This window comes from Eleutherodactylus coqui, chromosome 1, assembly GCF_035609145.1.
Source record: "Eleutherodactylus coqui strain aEleCoq1 chromosome 1, aEleCoq1.hap1, whole genome shotgun sequence".
NCBI classification, from domain to species: Eukaryota; Metazoa; Chordata; class Amphibia; order Anura; family Eleutherodactylidae; genus Eleutherodactylus; species Eleutherodactylus coqui.
This window is the reverse complement of record NC_089837.1, coordinates 449,629,867-449,648,067: the sequence shown is the minus strand read 5'-3', so window position 1 is coordinate 449,648,067 and position 18,201 is coordinate 449,629,867. Positions and strand designations below refer to the sequence as shown.

The 18,201-nt window shown below is 43.9% G+C and overlaps 1 protein-coding gene across 1 annotated transcript in view; it reads right to left on the bottom strand.

Annotated features, from left to right (window-relative positions):
• LNX2 (ligand of numb-protein X 2) overlaps positions 1–18,201 on the bottom strand; it is a 130,789-nt gene that overhangs the window by 52,505 nt on the left and 60,083 nt on the right. The window contains exon 2 of the mRNA XM_066583245.1: positions 2,128–2,616. Coding sequence (XP_066439342.1) covers positions 2,128–2,528 — 401 coding nt within the window. The 5' untranslated portion in view covers positions 2,529–2,616. The remainder of the gene's footprint in view (positions 1–2,127; positions 2,617–18,201) is intronic.

The window sequence follows — 18,201 nt, the reverse complement described above, 5'->3', positions numbered from 1 at the left end:
AAGGAAAATGAAGAAAGAACTCAGGAAATATATGGCTTTTGGTCAGCAGTAACCACAAAATGAGAACTTGGCAAATGGTACATCTCTGCATTCTGTGTGATGATGAGTTTTCCAAACCTACTGTATTACTCCAAACTATTTGAGAAGGCAAAAAAAAGGTTTTAAAGCAAATCTCTTGCCTTAATATGCTGTTCTATAGAAGAAACAGATACGTTCTCCTACCTTAAAAACAGCACAACAATATTTTTCTGCTTGGCTAATAAGGATCAGTTGAATAATACAGGAGAGACATAATTATGTCCAATGCATTGACGAGCGGAACACTAAAAAGGCAAAATTAGTAGGCAGAGTGAAAGATGGTTCACCAAAGGATCTGGGAGGGATGAAATATATTGTCCCCACTAATACTTGTCTTCTACCGTCGTATGTGTTATACACCCCATAGCCTGAATGCACCAGAGGAAGCACCTGCATACAATATTATACTATCTCATTGCACATTACATAAAGTGGTCTTCAGAAATTAGTTTCATGCCTCATCATAGCAGCAACATTTGTATACTGATGAAAAGGGCTGAAATATAAAAGAAGCAAATACAAAGATAACAAAACATCGCCAAACAGAAAAACACAACTGATAATGACTCCCGAGTTCCTTCATTTCATATTTTCCTACTTCTATTCATACTGAAATTTATCTATGTAATTAGCAAAGCACATTTTCTCCTGGGATGTTCATCCTTAGGGTAAATATAGAATTGGCATACTTTTTATTGATTTTCATAGTGGATTTCATAAAACCCACATTTACAGGAAGAGGGGGAAAAAAATCAGTGCCGATTTTAGAGAATGCTCCAAGGTATGTCACATATTTCATCTAGATCTCGATTAGTAATGCAAAGTATGACATCCGTGTCAACATTTGCATGTAAGGCTATGTTCACATCTGTGCTAGAGACTCCAGGGCAGATCCAGCTATTTATCAACATGTCTCTGATGGCAGCTGGTTGGAAGGTCCCGCTCGGTGGTATATGGTGCCGGATAGACTGTCACACATGTATTCTGGCGTATCGCTGTTATGCTTTAGAAAATGTGGTCAGAAGGGCACTGTGTATCATATATAGAGGGAGTACCCAACCGCTTGCAGATTTTGGATCCGTATTTATCATGTGACTTACTGTGTTACAGATGGTAATCTTAAAAAAGATCCAACACAAGATTCGCTAAATGTTCCTACTCCGCATTCTCCGAGTACCACCAGACAGTTAATTTGTTATATCTCTTTGGCAACTGACCCTTAAGAACTGGTCAAGAATAAACTAAAGTGGATAATGGTCAATGATCGGCTCAACAGTATAGTCAATGATACCCTGTCTAAGTTTGAAGCCATCTGGGCTCCCTGGATATCATACATGGAGACTTCACTGGTTGATCCCTAATCTGGTGGATGTATTCCTTAATATGGGGCGATAGCCTTTGAATTTTCCTTCCCTGCCCCTCCCTTCCGTTCCATCGTCTGTCTTGTGTCTCCCTTGTGTATCGCAATATACGCAATATATTTGCTATGGCAGCTTAGACTTTGGCACTGTTGATCTGTCATCCACTATGCTGTACTTGATTACATGCTTCCAATATTATATGTTTGTACTCTTTGAAACAATAATAAACAAATATTGAAAGTAACAGCATGCTTCAGACAAAATATGTACATATGTAGATACACTACTTTGTAGACACAAGATATTATAGCTAGAAGATTCTTCTTCTCTCAACTGAGAGCAGTACCATTTTTGACTGTGAGAATGCCGGAAGGCTGCACAGAAGCCGTACGCCCCTTGTTATAGTCATTGTGGTTCGTCTGATGGTTTCCATCAGAGGACAAATCCAGCATTCCGTTTTCCTACTCTACATAGTGAAAGAAGTTGCTACAGTGACAACACACTGTTATACAAAAATGACAGTACATCTAAAGTGGGACAAAATCAGCTAAATACTTTATCATGGACCCGGTTTAGTCCAAAATTGGACCTGAACTATAAATCTAGCCAACTTCAAAACAGTGTAGGACAAGAAAACTGACCATTACTTTATTATTTAGGAGCCTCTCAATAATGGTGACAACTTTACCTGTTTTTAAGATGAGCCTCCACATCACAGCGCTGCATGGTGTCCTTGCAGGCACTGGAAAACGGACAAGAGACAACAAGCTTGTCCAGCAGTTTGTGCACCAGGATACTGGATTTCTTGCACAGTTTAAAGTGCAGCCGCTTTCGGTCCAGCGGACAAAAGTCTTTCTCCTGTAGAAAGTTTCTGAGGCACTTGTAGCAGAAAGTGTGGCCACATGGGGTATCCAGCGGCTGTAGCAATGGTTGAAGGCAAATGTGGCATACCAGGTCATCGTCCACTTCATTCAGGTAATTGTACAGGTGGTTTTCTCTGGTCCAGTGCTGCTGACCACACTCAAAGCACAAGGGATTCAATGAGGAATCATCCTCTACCACCACAAGTTCTTCAGTTGCTGTTCCCATTGTGAAAAAGTCCAATGTTCCTCAACAACTAGGCTTCCTCCTTATCCTCAGCATTCCATATAGGGAACGGATGCTGCCATTTGCCTTCCTAAAAAATAAAAAATTAATAATCATTTCAATGCAGGTTATTGCAAACAGAAAAAAATGGAAATGACAGAACAGACCATTGTGTTCTGAGCAGAAATGAACTATGATGAACTGGCTAGTATTCAAATTGTACAGGTCTTTAACTGGAAACATCAACTTGTATCTGTGCGCAGCGAAAGCAGATGTTCTTAAGTCTCTTAGGTCATGACAAAGCAGAGGCCATAGGGAAAGTGGCTTAGTGAACTCAAAGATCCACGTGACAATCTGTAAGACATCTGCCTGTCCTCGAATCCCCTAAGCTATTCACTAGTCACTCTTTCAATAATAGAAAAGGGAAGGACCATGATCATTTCAGTTTTTTACAATATATTGACATACATGTGTGCATATAAAGTGTTGTACAAACTGAACCAGTACAATCCTGTTTCGGGTTCAACTTTTCTAAAAGTTTGGTTCGCCATGAACACAAATGGAGCTTTTGGCAATGTCCTACCTGAAACAGAGCTCAAATGGTTCAGTTTGCTCAACACTACTCCTGAACACTGGGGTATAATACTAAGAAGCATAAAGGCCCCTATAACACTCTGCTATTATATGGGCTTTTGTGTCCCTTAGACAGTGTTATACACCAGTTTTAGGGGTTTCGGTGAACTTCCAATTCGGTTCGAAATAATTTCGGCCGGGACGAACTTTTTGAAAAGTTCATCGAACTGGCCAAACCCAGCTTTTCAAAAGTTCACTCATTACTAGCCGTAGATATCCTCAGCATAGTCAGCAGGTGCTATTGGATGTGTTAGTAGGACCACAACATGAGGTTCAAGCTCTGGGACCCCAGCGATTCTGATAACAGCACAACCCGAATATCCCATGTAACTGCAGCGGTGGTGCACAAGCTTGACCACCATGCCATTCACTTCTATGGGATCGAGAAAGCTTGTCAAGTGAATCGATCTCCCTGTATCCACATATGGTATTTGGGGTGCGCATTTCTCGGGATTGCTGGGAGTCCCAGGAATTCAATATTTATCCCCTACCCTGTGGATAGGGGATAAATGTGGTAAAATGTGTGAACGGGCTGTATGTCACCTAAATTTGTGAAGATCTAAGGGAAACCTACTGATTTTCAAATCTTCCTGATCCCCTTCCTAAAGTAATATGAAATTTTTTGGAATTGTTTTGGATTATCAATAGAGTTGAGCGAATATACTGTGCCGAGATTGATGCTTGTTCGAGTATTGGCGTACTTCATGGTGCTCGTTACTCGAACGTGCATCAAGCCGTGTTCGACCCCGCCCCAATTTTTGACTCCGCAGCGCGGGTCAATGGCAAATGTTTTGTCTGGGAGAGGGAGAGAGAGAAAAAGAGAGAGAAAGAGAGAGACAGAGAGAGAGAAAGAGAGAGAGACAGAGAGAGAGAGAGAGAGAGAGAGAGAGAGAGAGAGAAGAAAGAGAGAGAGAGAGAGAGAGAAAGAAAGAGAGAGAGAGAGAGAGAGAGAGAGAGAGAGAGAGAAAGAAAGAGAGAGAGAGAGAGAGAGAGAGAGAGAAAGAAAGAGAGAGAGAGAGAGAGAGAGAGAGAGAGAGAGAGAGAAAAGCTCAGGACCCGGGCTCCCACATACAAAAATGCTCGAGTCTCCCGTTGTAGTCAATGGGGTTCGTTACTCGAGTAGAGCTCTCAAATTTACGAAATGCTCGACTCGAATAACGCGGACCCGTCATCTCTAATTATCAACCCTTAAAATGCAAAATGTGAAATCAAGGGCCAAATTTAATATCCATATGTAACAGATGCAGATTTTGCTACAGATTTAAGGACATTCCCATAGCAGAAGTTTTGGCTGCATGTGAACACGACCTTAGAAATCTCATTAAGTTTTAGTGAAAAAATAGCTGTATTCTTTGAGACAACATATTTTTGGCCATCATCCACGAAAGCTGGCACCACATACAGACCAAAACTGGCCTTGGATATCTCAGCATATAATTTCATGAGCTCAGTTCCAAACAATGGCTCTATAATTATACTACTGCATTGTTATACACAGCTACATTCCAACTCCTTCTCCAACCACCCTGGCTCCCTCTCTGTGGCTTCCAGAAATTCTGAGACATACATAGAAGTAGAGAGGGGGTCAGAATGGTTGTAAAAGTTGATGGAATGTAACTTTGTATCACAATATTGTTTCAGAGACTTTCAAAGTCGGTGGGAATTTGGGTGAAGTTCAAAAGTTATGGCTGCAATCAGTAGTTCCTTCATTGGTAAGAGCAAAACTCAGAGACTCCAGACAACTTTTAATTTTGGAGAAGGCAAGAGCGTATGTACCACAGAGGGAGACCAGGCAGTTATTATGGGGCCCCGAAGAAACAGAGCCAGAAAAGGTTGGCTGAAGACCCTACTTTAATGGGTGGCGAGAATGTATGCAGGGATCTACTCTCAACAGGTCCGACAAAAACCGGTAACCCAGCGATTATGGAAAGGAGATGGGGCAAACAAGCACTAAGGCCAGATTCACACTACTGTATTTGCGCTTGTATTGGCGCACTCAAAATTAGCGCACATAATATGCAGCAAGTAGAACCCATTGCTTTCAATTAGTTCGTTCACAAGTGCATATTTTGTGTACATAATTGCATTGCACAAGAAAATACGCAGCATCTTCTACTTTTCTGTGCATTTGGGCAGGGAAATAGGACATATGGAACTAATTACACTAATTGGCTATTTCAATGTCTTGGACGGTGGTTGTCTGTTTTTTTTGGGTGCAAATGTGCACAATTAACGCATTAAAAAAGTACAGTGAAAACTCCAGTTGTGCGTGCAAATACGCAACGCCCAATGTGCAAGAATGTGGCGCAAATACAATCCGCTCGTGTGAATCCAGCCTAAGTCTTCCTGTCCCTGGTGGTTAGAGATAAGGGGACCCTACTCATCTCTTTGTATGCTCCTGTTCATCAGAAAGACTTCTTTAAATCATGGCATTCATTAGCTAGTAGACTTTATATCAGAGAGGCTATAACGCTATGATTAGACGTAATGGATTTTCTGTAGCAGAAAGTCTGCTGTGGATTTTGGCGCGGATCCATGTAACCACATCTACATGTAACCACACAGGTTTGATGTGAATTTTGGGACAGATTTCATTACCTCATTTGAAAAGCTGAAATCCGTGCTGAAAATCCACAGAATGAACTGAAACACTGAGGATTTCACATCCAATCTGCTTGTCATTTCTGCTGTGGATTCCGTGTGGATGCATTTTCTGCACCATGTGGATGGGATTATTGCAATCTCACCCACATAGCTTGTGCTGCAAATTCTGCAGACTTTCTGTGACGAAAGACTATGCAGGAAATACATAGCATTTATGCTAAGGCTAACCTCACACAGGCGAGCGCAATATGGGTCTATGAATCCCATCCCCCTATTGTGCTTGCCATCCATGTGAAAGCCCCGAAGATATGAGGCATTTTCATGTAAATACAGTGTTGCATAACTTTGGGGATGCAGGGATCCTCTGGCGCGGCTGTCAGATCACAGAGTTCTCCCATTGCTTACAATGGGGCTGATGCTGCTGCCGCCTGCCCCATTGAGAACAATGGACTGTCTGATGCGAGAGCACGCACAATATAGAACATGTCGCAATTTGTTTCCCGCATCGCATCGTGGTATCATGCGGGAAAACATTGCTCATGTGTATGACCCCATTCAAATGAATGGGATTCATATTTGTAAGTCTTGTAATGCACAAATCTCCCATGATTTTCTTGGCCATGTTAAGCTGGCCTAAGTGAATGCTTGCCGATGTAAAGCAGTGCAGAAGATCCCTTTTAGCTGATCAGTGAAGAGAGATTGGCAAGTAGTCATAAAATGAGCCATATGATTCGTGTTATCCGTTCAGCTTATATGGACATACTGTTTGACACATAGACTCTGCTCTCCTGGATCTGGGCCCCACTTGTCCTATTTTCAGGGGGCCATGATGTTTTGACACATTTAAAAATCTGCCATCTGAACTAATACATTGGAATCTAATGCTTCGGACGGTGACGATAAAACGCTTGTTTGCATGAGGCCTAAGGAGAAACAATACCCTTTTCTGACCCACGTCTATAAGTCTTTCGCTAGCCAAGCCAGAAACCTGTTGAACACTGATGAGGATAAATCCCCTGATACAGCTGTCTGTGTATGGTTATTCTGGCTTTGGCTCACAATTCCCAGTCATTCTTAGGCCGCCTGCAGACGGGCGGAAATTCTGCGGCGGGATTTCCCGCGGAATTTCCGCCCCTGGAAGCTGCCATAGGATTGCGTTAACAAACACAATCCTATGCAGATGGTCGCGATTTGGCCGCGCGAATTCTCGCACGGCAAACAAATCGCGGCATGCTCTATTTCTGTGCGGGGCTCGCCGCACGACCATCTGCCGGTTCCGCTCTGCGCATGCGCTGTCTGCATGGCAGCCGGCTCATGAAAGAGCCAGGGCCGCAGGAGCAGGTGAGTGTCACGCCGCTCTCTGCAGACGCTCAGCTCGGGTCTGCAGGCGGCCTTATACAACTTGTTTAAAAAGTCTAACATTGAATTGCAGGAATGCTGCTTCCATTCCAATAGGTGGCGCTTCAGAGTTATTATTCTAACTCCCCATTTGCAGACTCTGTAAGGGCATGCCCCTTGAGAATCGGTAACACCCAATTGTCAATTTATTCATACATTTCCAAGAGAGACAACAAAGGAACATCACAATGCAGAGTTCTGAAAAAAGATGTTCTAGAACTGTTCTTCTAAGGGCTCATGTCAATAACCGTGTTTTCACCGTGTATCACGTGTGCATGTGATACATGGTGAATACAGTCAATGAAATCAATGAACCTTCACTGATCCATGCACAGGGGATGTGAACTCTCGATACGCAAGAGGAATAAATTGCAGCATGCTCTATCTCTCTACGTTCATACGCAGCGTGAGCCCTATACGCTTGTATGCGCAGCGTATCATACACTGTCCAATACAATGTATCACACTGAGCATGTCCGTGAGCATGTGCTTTGTGGGCATGCGCAGTGCCATAGGCGGTTTCTGCTGGCAGTGCGCATGGCTGGAAATGTGTAAACCGCTGCAAGGAGACTCGCAGCATCCTACGCATACGGCCGTGGGTATGAGCGCTAACACGGACATGTCAGAAGAGCGGACAAGTTCTCTTTTAATGACTTCACTTTGCATGGAAAGACAAAGATTTTCTACACGGGCTGCATAATATGACTTACAACTTCCTTTGCCTTTTCTCCACAGCAACGGGAATACTAATAGATTTTATCCCCCCCCCCCCCCCCCCGAAACGCTTACAAGATACAAATGACACACAAGTGTTAGTGAATTCAGCATGTTAATCACACTTTCTGTGCTACTCGAAGTCTCGCTGAATATTATTGAATGTGACGCAGTAAACATAGACCTAAACAAAGCCATTAGAATTAATCTGCTTATTTGCATCTTTAGGGAACACATAAATTCCGTCGGAGGATACATTAATGGTAGTATTTATTTTACTGCAAGGCAGACAACAGGCTCTTAGAGCTTGAGATCAGCTGCAGTGCGGGTGGAAATGATGCTTCTTGCGTTTCTTGTAAAATTCCTGCACAAGTGAAGAAATCTACTTAGCAGATGTCAGATAGTCGTAATACATTAAGGCAAACAACAGTGGAGGTCTCATTATACCCCCATATAGTTCCATTATACAAGCCTATCTCCGGGGAGTAAAGCGTACACAGCAACACATATGTGCACGCTACACTAATCTGTACTTGTGAAAGCAGAAATGAAATGGAATCCACACGTAAGACGTTGTGCGCCGATTTCTCATCATTACCATACTTCACCTCCGCACTTACACCTCCCGCTTCCCGATTTTCATTGTCACCTAGCGAGGCATTAGTAGTGTCACAGCTTAGAATTAGGTAGTGGTTACAACGAGAGCCTAGCGCCACTAATAAATACGGAGAAGATTCAACTATATCACTGACATAGAGACAGAAAACTGAGCTAACATTTCATGGGACCTCCAAACTCTACTTGCATCATGACTTGCTTCACGTCAACCGCTATCTCTTAGGCCTCATTCACACGAGCTTTTTTACGTGGGCGCATGAAAAAAATCATGCACCATCAAAATGTAAAATCGGTGACCCATTTTAGTCGCCGAATTTTCACGCTGTGTCAAAAGATAGGTCTTGACCTATCTTTTAACGAAAAACGCTGGAAGCTCCGATAGATTCCTATGGGAGGTGAAAGGGAGTTCACCTGCGTCCGGCGCTTTGGAAAAGAAGACAGATGGCTCTATTTAGGCATTAGAAGTCATTATGAGGATTTCTGACGACTGACAGAATTTCGCACTGCAGAACATTTTTCACGTGATACGCCCATGTGAATGGACAAGGGGGGTTGCACGAATGCGTATGCAATACGAACGAGATACGCAATACACTGCGTAATTGGAAACAGAACACCTCTGGAACTCATTAAGACTAGCTAGCATTTTAATTCATGTGTCTTTATTTGCCTTGCAGAAATGAACGTGCTTTGAGGGTGTAAAAAATATAGTAAAATATGGCGATACGCATGCAAAAAAGCATAATTCATTCCATAAATATGCAGTGCTCAGGCGCGCGCAAATACGTATAAGCCCGTGTGAAGCCGGTCTTATAGGGGTATTCCCTTTTAGGAAATAAAACATTAATGTATAATGAAAAGCTATGTCATTAGAGATGAGCGAGCATGCTCGGTTAGGGCAATTACTCGAACGAGCATCGCTTTCTTCAAGTAACTGCCTACTCGTCCGAAAAGATTCGGGGGGCGGCAGGGTGGAGCGGGGGGAGATCTTCCCCACTGGTGGCCATTAACACTTTATCATCTTCATCTGCATGTAAAAGGGCCTTAAGGAGTTGTTTGCAGAGTCCAGCTTGTGATTAATCACACATCCAGCTGTGCACACAGCTGCATTGTTCTCGTAGGGGCTGCTAGCAGAATACAATGTACTTTTCCGACTCCCACGGAGAACACAGCTCCATAACACTGCTCTATAACCGATGGACGATGAGCTGATCGCTGATCATTCAGTGTAAATAGCAGCCGGTCAGTACTGAACGCCTCTCCTGCTGCCTCCCTGCTGTGAACCAGTGATACTAGCTCCTGTGCAGCAGCACGAGAGCGAGTATGTGCGGGGAGGAGTGTCGGGCATCGTTTGCCCGACATTCGTCCGGTGTAAACCCACCTTAAGTAGCACTATTACAGCAGGGGGACACAAAGGGCCTTGTTTAAAGGGGTTGTCCCGCGCCGAAACGGGTTTTTTTTTTTTTCAATAGCCCCCCCGTTCGGCGCGAGACAAACCCGATGCAGGGGTTTAAAAAAAAAAACGGATAGTACTTACCCGAATCCCCACGCTCCGGTGACTTCTTACTTACCTTGCGAAGATGGCCGCCGGGATCTTCACCCTCGGTGGACCGCAGGTCTTCTGTGCGGTCCATTGCCGATTCCAGCCTCCTGATTGGCTGGAATCGGCACACGTGACGGGGCGGAGCTACGAGGAGCAGCTCTCCGGCACGAGCGGCCCCATTCAGAAGGGAGAAGACCGGACTGCGCAAGCGCGTCTAATTGGGCGATTAGACGCTGAAAATTAGACGGCACCATGGAGACGAGGACGCTAGCAACGGAGCAGGTAAGTGAATAACTTCTGTATGGCTCATAATTAATGCACGATGTACATTACAAAGTGCATTAATATGGCCATACAGAAGTGTATAGACCCACTTTGTTTCGCGGGACAACCCCTTTAACATAATCGGGGTGTGGATTAACATAGAAAATATTTTTGCACTGCACTACGTGCAACACAGGATTTGTCCCTCCTTCTGTTGTTCAAAAGTTGTGAAGTTTGCAGTAAGTAAACTTTATTTGCTGACGCCAGAATACTCTTATACATGTCCGTTTCACCTTGGTGTCCTTTTTTCCAAAACAACATCCGATTCTCAGACACCCTACTGATATAACATTGCTGAACTTATCGTTTAATTTAATGTGCCGCCATTTTTTGTCATTGTAGTAGTTCACCAGGGTAAGATCATGCGGTAGGGCTATCTACAGAGCTAAGCCGGTTTAGCATCTGCGCTACAACCTCCGGTTGGAGGTTCTGCCATAAATCTGGGTCAAAATACCAGAAGAGAAAGCGCTGTATGCAGCGTTTTGTCTTCCATCTAAAGGCCAGGCAGCTCAGCGGAAACCGAATGGACCCTATTATAGTTATTGGTGTCTGTTCAGCACTGTTCAATTCCGTCCTCGGATGGAGCCATTCCACCATGGAGATTCCCCTTTCCTGCCCCCCGACCTGAGCAGGAAAGAAGAACTCTAAGCTCAGATGTGAGACCACCCTAAGGTTACATTTCACACATTATGGTACCATATAGATTCATGTCATAGGACGATCTCAGCTCTGCTACATTTGCTAAAATGTTCTTTGCAATAGCTAAACAATCTGTGTCTTGCTTCTAGGTGTATATTATCAGTATATGGCAATTCATGATTTACCCTACATTTGTGCTTCCTGCTTTTCAATCTGAAGAACTCTCCACTTTAATACACACTATACCCCGATGCCCTCTTCTTTTAACCTAAAAACGTCTTGTGCTATGCTTAGCTGATCAGAAAGTTCCCCAAACAGCTATGACATTGAACTGCAAAACCCTGTAGCAGAAAACAAAGTATAGCGGTGTGAAAAATAACAACCTGCAAGCCAAAAGCTCAACAGAACTAAAGCAATTAGAAAGATACAAGAAATGTTGAAGCTACACTGGTGAAAGCTGCTGCTCCAACCCCTTTGTAGTGGTGTACTATAGTGGTATACATGTGTGTACTTAATTGTGTTTAGGTATGTGTATTGGCCTTAAATGGTCACTAAAGAGTTAATGCCTGATGTTTCTAACACCTAACACTATATAATTCAGCACTATACACCCTAGCCTGCTCTCACAAACCTGTCAGTCACCCCTCACTAGTACTGGGATTGGGTAGAGAGATTCCCCTTAGCTCAGGATTGGTTAGTCGGAAGGGTATAAAAGACAGGGAATGAGTGGGGGAGTAAGGAGTAGTTTAGTCTAGTCTTGGAGCCCAGCCATGGAGGGAGTCCTGAAATGAAGTTTGAGTTTGGAGGTGATGAATAGTACAAAGTGTGAGTACTTATCCAAGTGGGACTGAGACAGTGGAAGGAGTGTAACTGGTCCTACACAATCCTTGGTTAGTGTGTCCCCAGGAGAGCCTGCACTGTTCCCTTCAATCCTCCACAAATAACCTTCTAGTTCAGTAACCACTAACTTAGCCTGGCTGGCCATCCCCTTGTTCAGGAGAGGGTTATTGAATTAATGTATGTCATTTGTTATGCTCAAGGAGTTTGGGAAGATTTTATTGCCTGCTAGCTGAAAAGTGTGAACATTGTATTTGGTCCTTAAAGGGGTTGTCCTGCGCCAAAACGGGTTTTTGTTTTTTTCAATAGCCCCCCCGTTCGGCGTGAGACAAACCCGATGCAGGGGTTAAAAAAGAAAACCGGATAGTGCTTACCTGAATCCCCGCGCTCCGATGACTTCTTACTTACCTTGTGAAGATGGCCGCCGGGATCTTCACCCTCAGTGGACCGCAGGTCTTCTGTGCGGTCCATTGCCGATTCCAGCCTCCTGATTGGCTGGAATCGGCACGTGACGGGGCGGAGCTACGAGGAGCCGCTCTCCGGCACGAGCGGCCCCATTCAGAAAAGAAGAAGACCGGACTGCGCAAGCGCGTCTAATCCGGCGATTAGACGCTGAAAATTAGACGGCACCATGGCGACGGGGACGCTAGCAACGGAACAGGTAAGTGAATAACTTCTGTATGGCTCATAATTAATGCACAATGTACATTACAAAGTGCATTAATATGGCCATACAGAAGTGTATACCCCCACTTTGTTTCGCGGGACAACCCCTTTAAGTTTAAGAAAACTGTGTGCCTTCGGTTCTACTGATACTTCTATGGACTTGTCTCTTCCTTTCATCACCACTGTGCATACATTCAAAAGGCACTGGTGTAACAACGAACTTACACAAATTACAATTGCTCTTGCCAAGAATCCCTTTGCAATCCCACAAGTTACCATCTTAGGCAGAGTAGCCATCACTGTGACCCAGCCAGAGGTGGTGCACACACTTGAACTATCCCTGCTGACTTCTGCTTTCTGCAGCACTACTCTGGTAATGGTCAGCAATGCTTCTAACATGACAACACTCCTTGTCCCAGATCCAATGCTATTTTACGTTGGTTTGAGGATACGAATATTTTACGATTGGACCGACTGCACTGAGTCCTGACCTGAACCTACTGAACATCTTTTGGACGAACTGGAATGTCAGGTCAGGAAATATGAACAGCATTCATCCTCTTTGAGAGAACTCGCCAGACGTTTGCAGGATGAATGGAAGGAAATATCAACAGAAGTGTATCAGACATTAGTAGAAGGTATGCCATGGAGAGAATCCAATGTCATTAGGGCCAAAGGAGCCTCACTAAGTACTATCATATGGAAATAAATACTACTTTGGATTCCTGTTCAGGAGTCCAATTAGTTTTGGTAGGATAGTGTATAAGCATATAGCTTTTGCGTCACTCCTCCCGTTCCATTAAGATTGTAAGATCCTATTGGCAAGATGTTTTGTTCATTTGACTCGTCTGTTATATCCTGAATTGTAAATTGCTGCGGAATACGTTGGCACTATATAAACAACGATTACTGAATACTAGTTACTATGTAGCTCACAATACAGAAGACATGTTAAGTAATACAATCAGACTTCTGCCGCCTCTCAGACGTCACTCATGATCCGTCACTTCGGATGAGACAGTCTCTGATCCCTGTGATTCTACAGTAATTCCCTAATCACCTCTGCTACAGCGCTTACGTGTTATTATGTGTGATAATGTTCCTGGGAGACACCAGAAGTCCGTTAATGACAATGTGATTCTGCTGGTGTCTCTCCAATCAAAAGACAGCAGCTAATTATTCCATCCAATTTAAATCTCTGTCTCAATACTTTTATTTCATTAGTCAGCCATCCATTATAAGCAGATCGGATATCAACGGCAACTCGCTAATTCCCTGAGAGGAGACTGAATGGTGATGAGAGCTGCGTCTCACGATCAATCCTACCATGAGCGAGAGATCTGACAGGGACAGAAAGCAACAAGACGAAACGGAAAAATGCAACTAGAAGAATAAAAGTACCAAATCATCTACAGAATAGGAATAGAAGTGATAGTAAGAGTATAAAGCCCCACAAGTGATAGTAAGAGTATAAAGCCCCACAACCACAGGCAATTTCTGTTAGATGATGGCAAGGTAGTACTCTATGAAGATGGTCACAGTAAATAACATGGGCTTGCCGAGGGTATGGTGCCTCATTACATAAACCGTATGTTGCCAAAACCCGGCATATACTGACCTTTTACCTGCAAAATCCTCTGGCTTTTGGCTGCAACAGGTGGGCAAAGTTTTAACAGCATGTGTTTTATGCAGTGGGGGACTGTACCCACTGCCAGCTTAGGTTAGATGGCATCCAGTGCACGTTGGCCTTCCGCCATAAGCAATAACTACATATATCGCACTGATAGGCAGTCTGCCTGTATTCTGCTTGTGCAGAAAACAGCAAGATAGTGGTACAGCTCAATGAATAAATGCTGTATTAGAACCAAACTCAAAACATAAATACTGTACCAGAACCATGCTTAGTACATAAATACAGCACCAGAACCAAAGTCGGTGCATAAATACAGCACAGAGCAATCTCAGTACATAGACACAGCACTGGAACCAAGCTCATAACTAAAAAACAAGAATCAAGGTAAAAACATTAATACAGCACCATAACAAAGCACCTTCCATAAATACTGTGCCAAAACCACACTCTGTACATAAATACAGAACCAAAGTCGGTGCATAAATACAGCACAGAGCAATCTCAGTACATAGACACAGCACCGGAACCAAGCTCATAACTAAAAAACAGCAAAGGAATCAAGGTAAAAGCATTAATACAGCACCATAACAAAGCACATACCATCAATACTGTGCCAGAACCACACTGTGTACACAAATACAGCACCAGAACTAAGGTCAGTACATACATACAGCGCAAAAATAAAGAGTTGCCGCAGCATAAATGGTCCAAAGAAGTCTTTCTTATTTATTCCTCCATGTTAAACAACAATGTTTCAGACACAGACAGCCTTTATCAAGCTTGTCCTGGATCTTTTTGGAACCAGGGCTCAGGTTCCTGAAGCTGGCGTTGCATATTATACTGCCTCATCCTGGTTGAGTAGATTTGTGTGCTGTTGGTAGACCCTACTTCTTTGTCTGCATACATACAGCACAGATCAACCTCAGTACATAAACACAGTACCAGAACCAAGTTCATACCATAAATGCAGCACCAGATTCAAGCTCATATCATAAATAGAGGCACCAGAACTAAGCTCATACCATAAATACAGCACCAGAATCAAGCTCATAACATAAATACAGCTCGAGAATCAAGGTCATAAGCAAATACAGCCTCAGAACCAAGGTTAGTACATAAATACAGCAGCAACACTAACTAACTGTCTTGCAGTGACACCCCTGGGCCAAAAGCAGTGCAATAGCGTATCAATAATATAATAATAATCTTTTGTATAGCGCCAACTTATTCCGCAGTATCAAGGAGAAGACAGAGTAAGGAGGACGACTCACATAGCTCCACAAGACACTGCTACATGGATGAAGATTATCTAGGCAGGGGACGGGAGAACGGTTGATCATCCTCAGCCTACATCCTCCGGTGTCCTCCTGCAAGCTGGTGGCTGGCACCCTGTGCAAAACACAGGTTTCACATGGCTAAGGCCAGGCATGACTGTACTCAAAAGCATGTGCATGGCCTGATGTTTTCACGTGAGAATTCACTATAAAGGGAAAAGAGCTCTGATGACAGTTGGTAATCCTTAAAGGGATATTCCCATCTCATAATGTAATTTCATGTCATTAGTACAAGCCACCACTTAGTGATCAGTGTGGATTAGACCTCTGGAATCCCACTGATTTAGAGGATCATGAAGGGGATGCTGCTCTATTTTAATTCTATGCACCCTTGAAATTTTTCCCTGCACAGTGGCGCCCTGGCTACTGGCTGAGCAAGGAACTGGAGTGTGGCCCTACTCACTTGAATGGCGCCACGCTTCAGTATGGCACACAGTAGATGACCAGAACGCCACTACGCAGTTAAAAACAATGAAGGGAATGCAGGAGTAGATTAGGTGTGAGTCCCTGAGGTCAGACCCCAGAGAACATCTCTGGCCCTGAAAGACCTGCTAAGCACAATCCAGGAAGCCAAAAATATAGTTTCCATACCTTTTCATCTTCATAATCCAGAAAAGTTTTACTGTATTGTGTTTTATTGTGCGTTTAGACATAATTGTGTATAACTGCTACATTTTCTATATTCTTGTACATTTATGATAGAGTTCATTGCCAATAAAGTATCCATCTGTAAATATGATTCTAGGTGCTATAGGTAAATATTAAGATGGACAAACCAATGGATAGGCAAGCGGTTCTAAAACACAACAATACAGTATATGGTTAAAAGAAGACCTGGCGGCTTTCCTGACATTTCTGTTTTCAGTAAATACTTGGCTTGGACTCAGAGGCATAACTTGAAGCTCCCGGGCCCCGATGCAAAACTTGTAACAGGGCCCCCAACTATAATGCTTTACTCATAGTACTCGGTTACCTATATGGAGAAGAGAGGACTTATGGGCCCCCTAAGGCTCCTGGGCCCGGGTGCAACCGCATCCCCTGCATCCTCTATAGTTACGCCCTTGCTTGGACTGGTCCACAGGGGAACCGGTGACTCCCCCGGCGGACCCTCGCCCAAGGCGGACCTCCAGCCCCCAATACAAGCTGCGCACAGGATTTGCACATAATGAGTAAACAGGAGTCTATCAATTCCAAAATAGTGTGGATTTTGCCGTGGATTTGTATGGGTTTCAAACTTTGCATTTCAAAACTGAAATCCACAGCATGAATTGACAGGCCATTGATTTAGAAACCGCAGCATATTTCAAATACTGTACAGATTTTGTACGAAAGTTTTTTTTTAAAATCTCATCCACATGACTTGCACCGCAAGGCTGCATCCCCACGGGACGGAAATCTCGCGGAATGTCTCCAGTGGGACCGTACGAAAATTCTACGCAATTTCCGCAGCAGAAAGGAGAGAGCCTGCAACGGAAACAGCGATACAATTGGCATGCCGCGGCCTTGAATTCCGCACGGCATGTTAGTTTCAGCGCGGCCTGGCCACAACGGATAGTCCACAGCATGTGGATGAGAATTTTGCAAATCGCGTCCACTTTGCTGCTTAGTCTTGGCTTAAGCTAGCTGGCAGCATTACCGTGCGGAAAGTCCGCATGGAAATTCCACAGCAATTCCGCCCATGTGAACCCAGCCTAAATGCTGTGGATTATCCGCAACATTTTACTCAGGGTGAAAATACCCTTAATAACAAGAACTACTTTCCAGGGGTAGCTCAATATGAAGGCCTTGGACATTTGGAGTTTTCTTAATTTTTTGCTGTACTATTCACATCTATATCATTGATTAGCTTTTAGGCTAATTTCACTCAGGCGAGTGCGATATTGGACAGTGAAACTCAGCCTGATATTGTGCTTGTGCACGTGTGATGTCCCCGCGGATATGTCAAAAACTTCCAATTTTGAGTCAAAAACGCCCCCCATCACCTTTGGGAAGTTGCGATCCTCCATCGTGGCTGTCAGTCACATAAGAGGATCGGCAAGTGTTTCCCATTGTTTTCAATGTTGCACGCCGTGCGATGTGTTTTCCAGCCCCATTGAAAACTTAGGCTGCCTGTCCACAGGCGTTCCATAATCCCACAGCGGAGAGACGCCACCCGGGAGCAGGAGCCGGCAGACGGATAGGGTCACCGCGGAGAATCACGGCAATTCGCAGCATGCTGCGATTTGCCGCCCGCGAGCGGAGAATCGCTATGATTCTCCGCTCGTGGATAGGGTGGCTGCTCTTTCCATAGCAAAGGTATGGAAAGTGTGCACTACGTTCCCCGCGGCCGGATTATTGCTGCGGGGAACGCAATGCAAAAGCACCCGTGGACAGGCAGCCAAAGGCCCAAAGATAGGACATGCTTATGTATATGACCCCAATCAAAAGAATGGGTTTCATATTCGTGCGAGATTCGTACGTCTCACAACACACAAATCTCATGTGATTTTCTTGGTCGTGTGAAAGCGGCCATAATCCATTAATTATATCCATTTAGGTAACATAATGGAAACGGTCGTTAGTTTTACCCACAGGGCGACACATTGAAGGGTTTTCTACGAGTGGGCGAGGAGCGGCTAAGCATGCAGACAATGCCCTCCTTGTTATTTGCCATAGCTCTGTATTCCACCACAACAAATTAAAAAGTGCATTGAATTTTAAAAGAAACCAAAAATGTCCATTAACTATTCAATG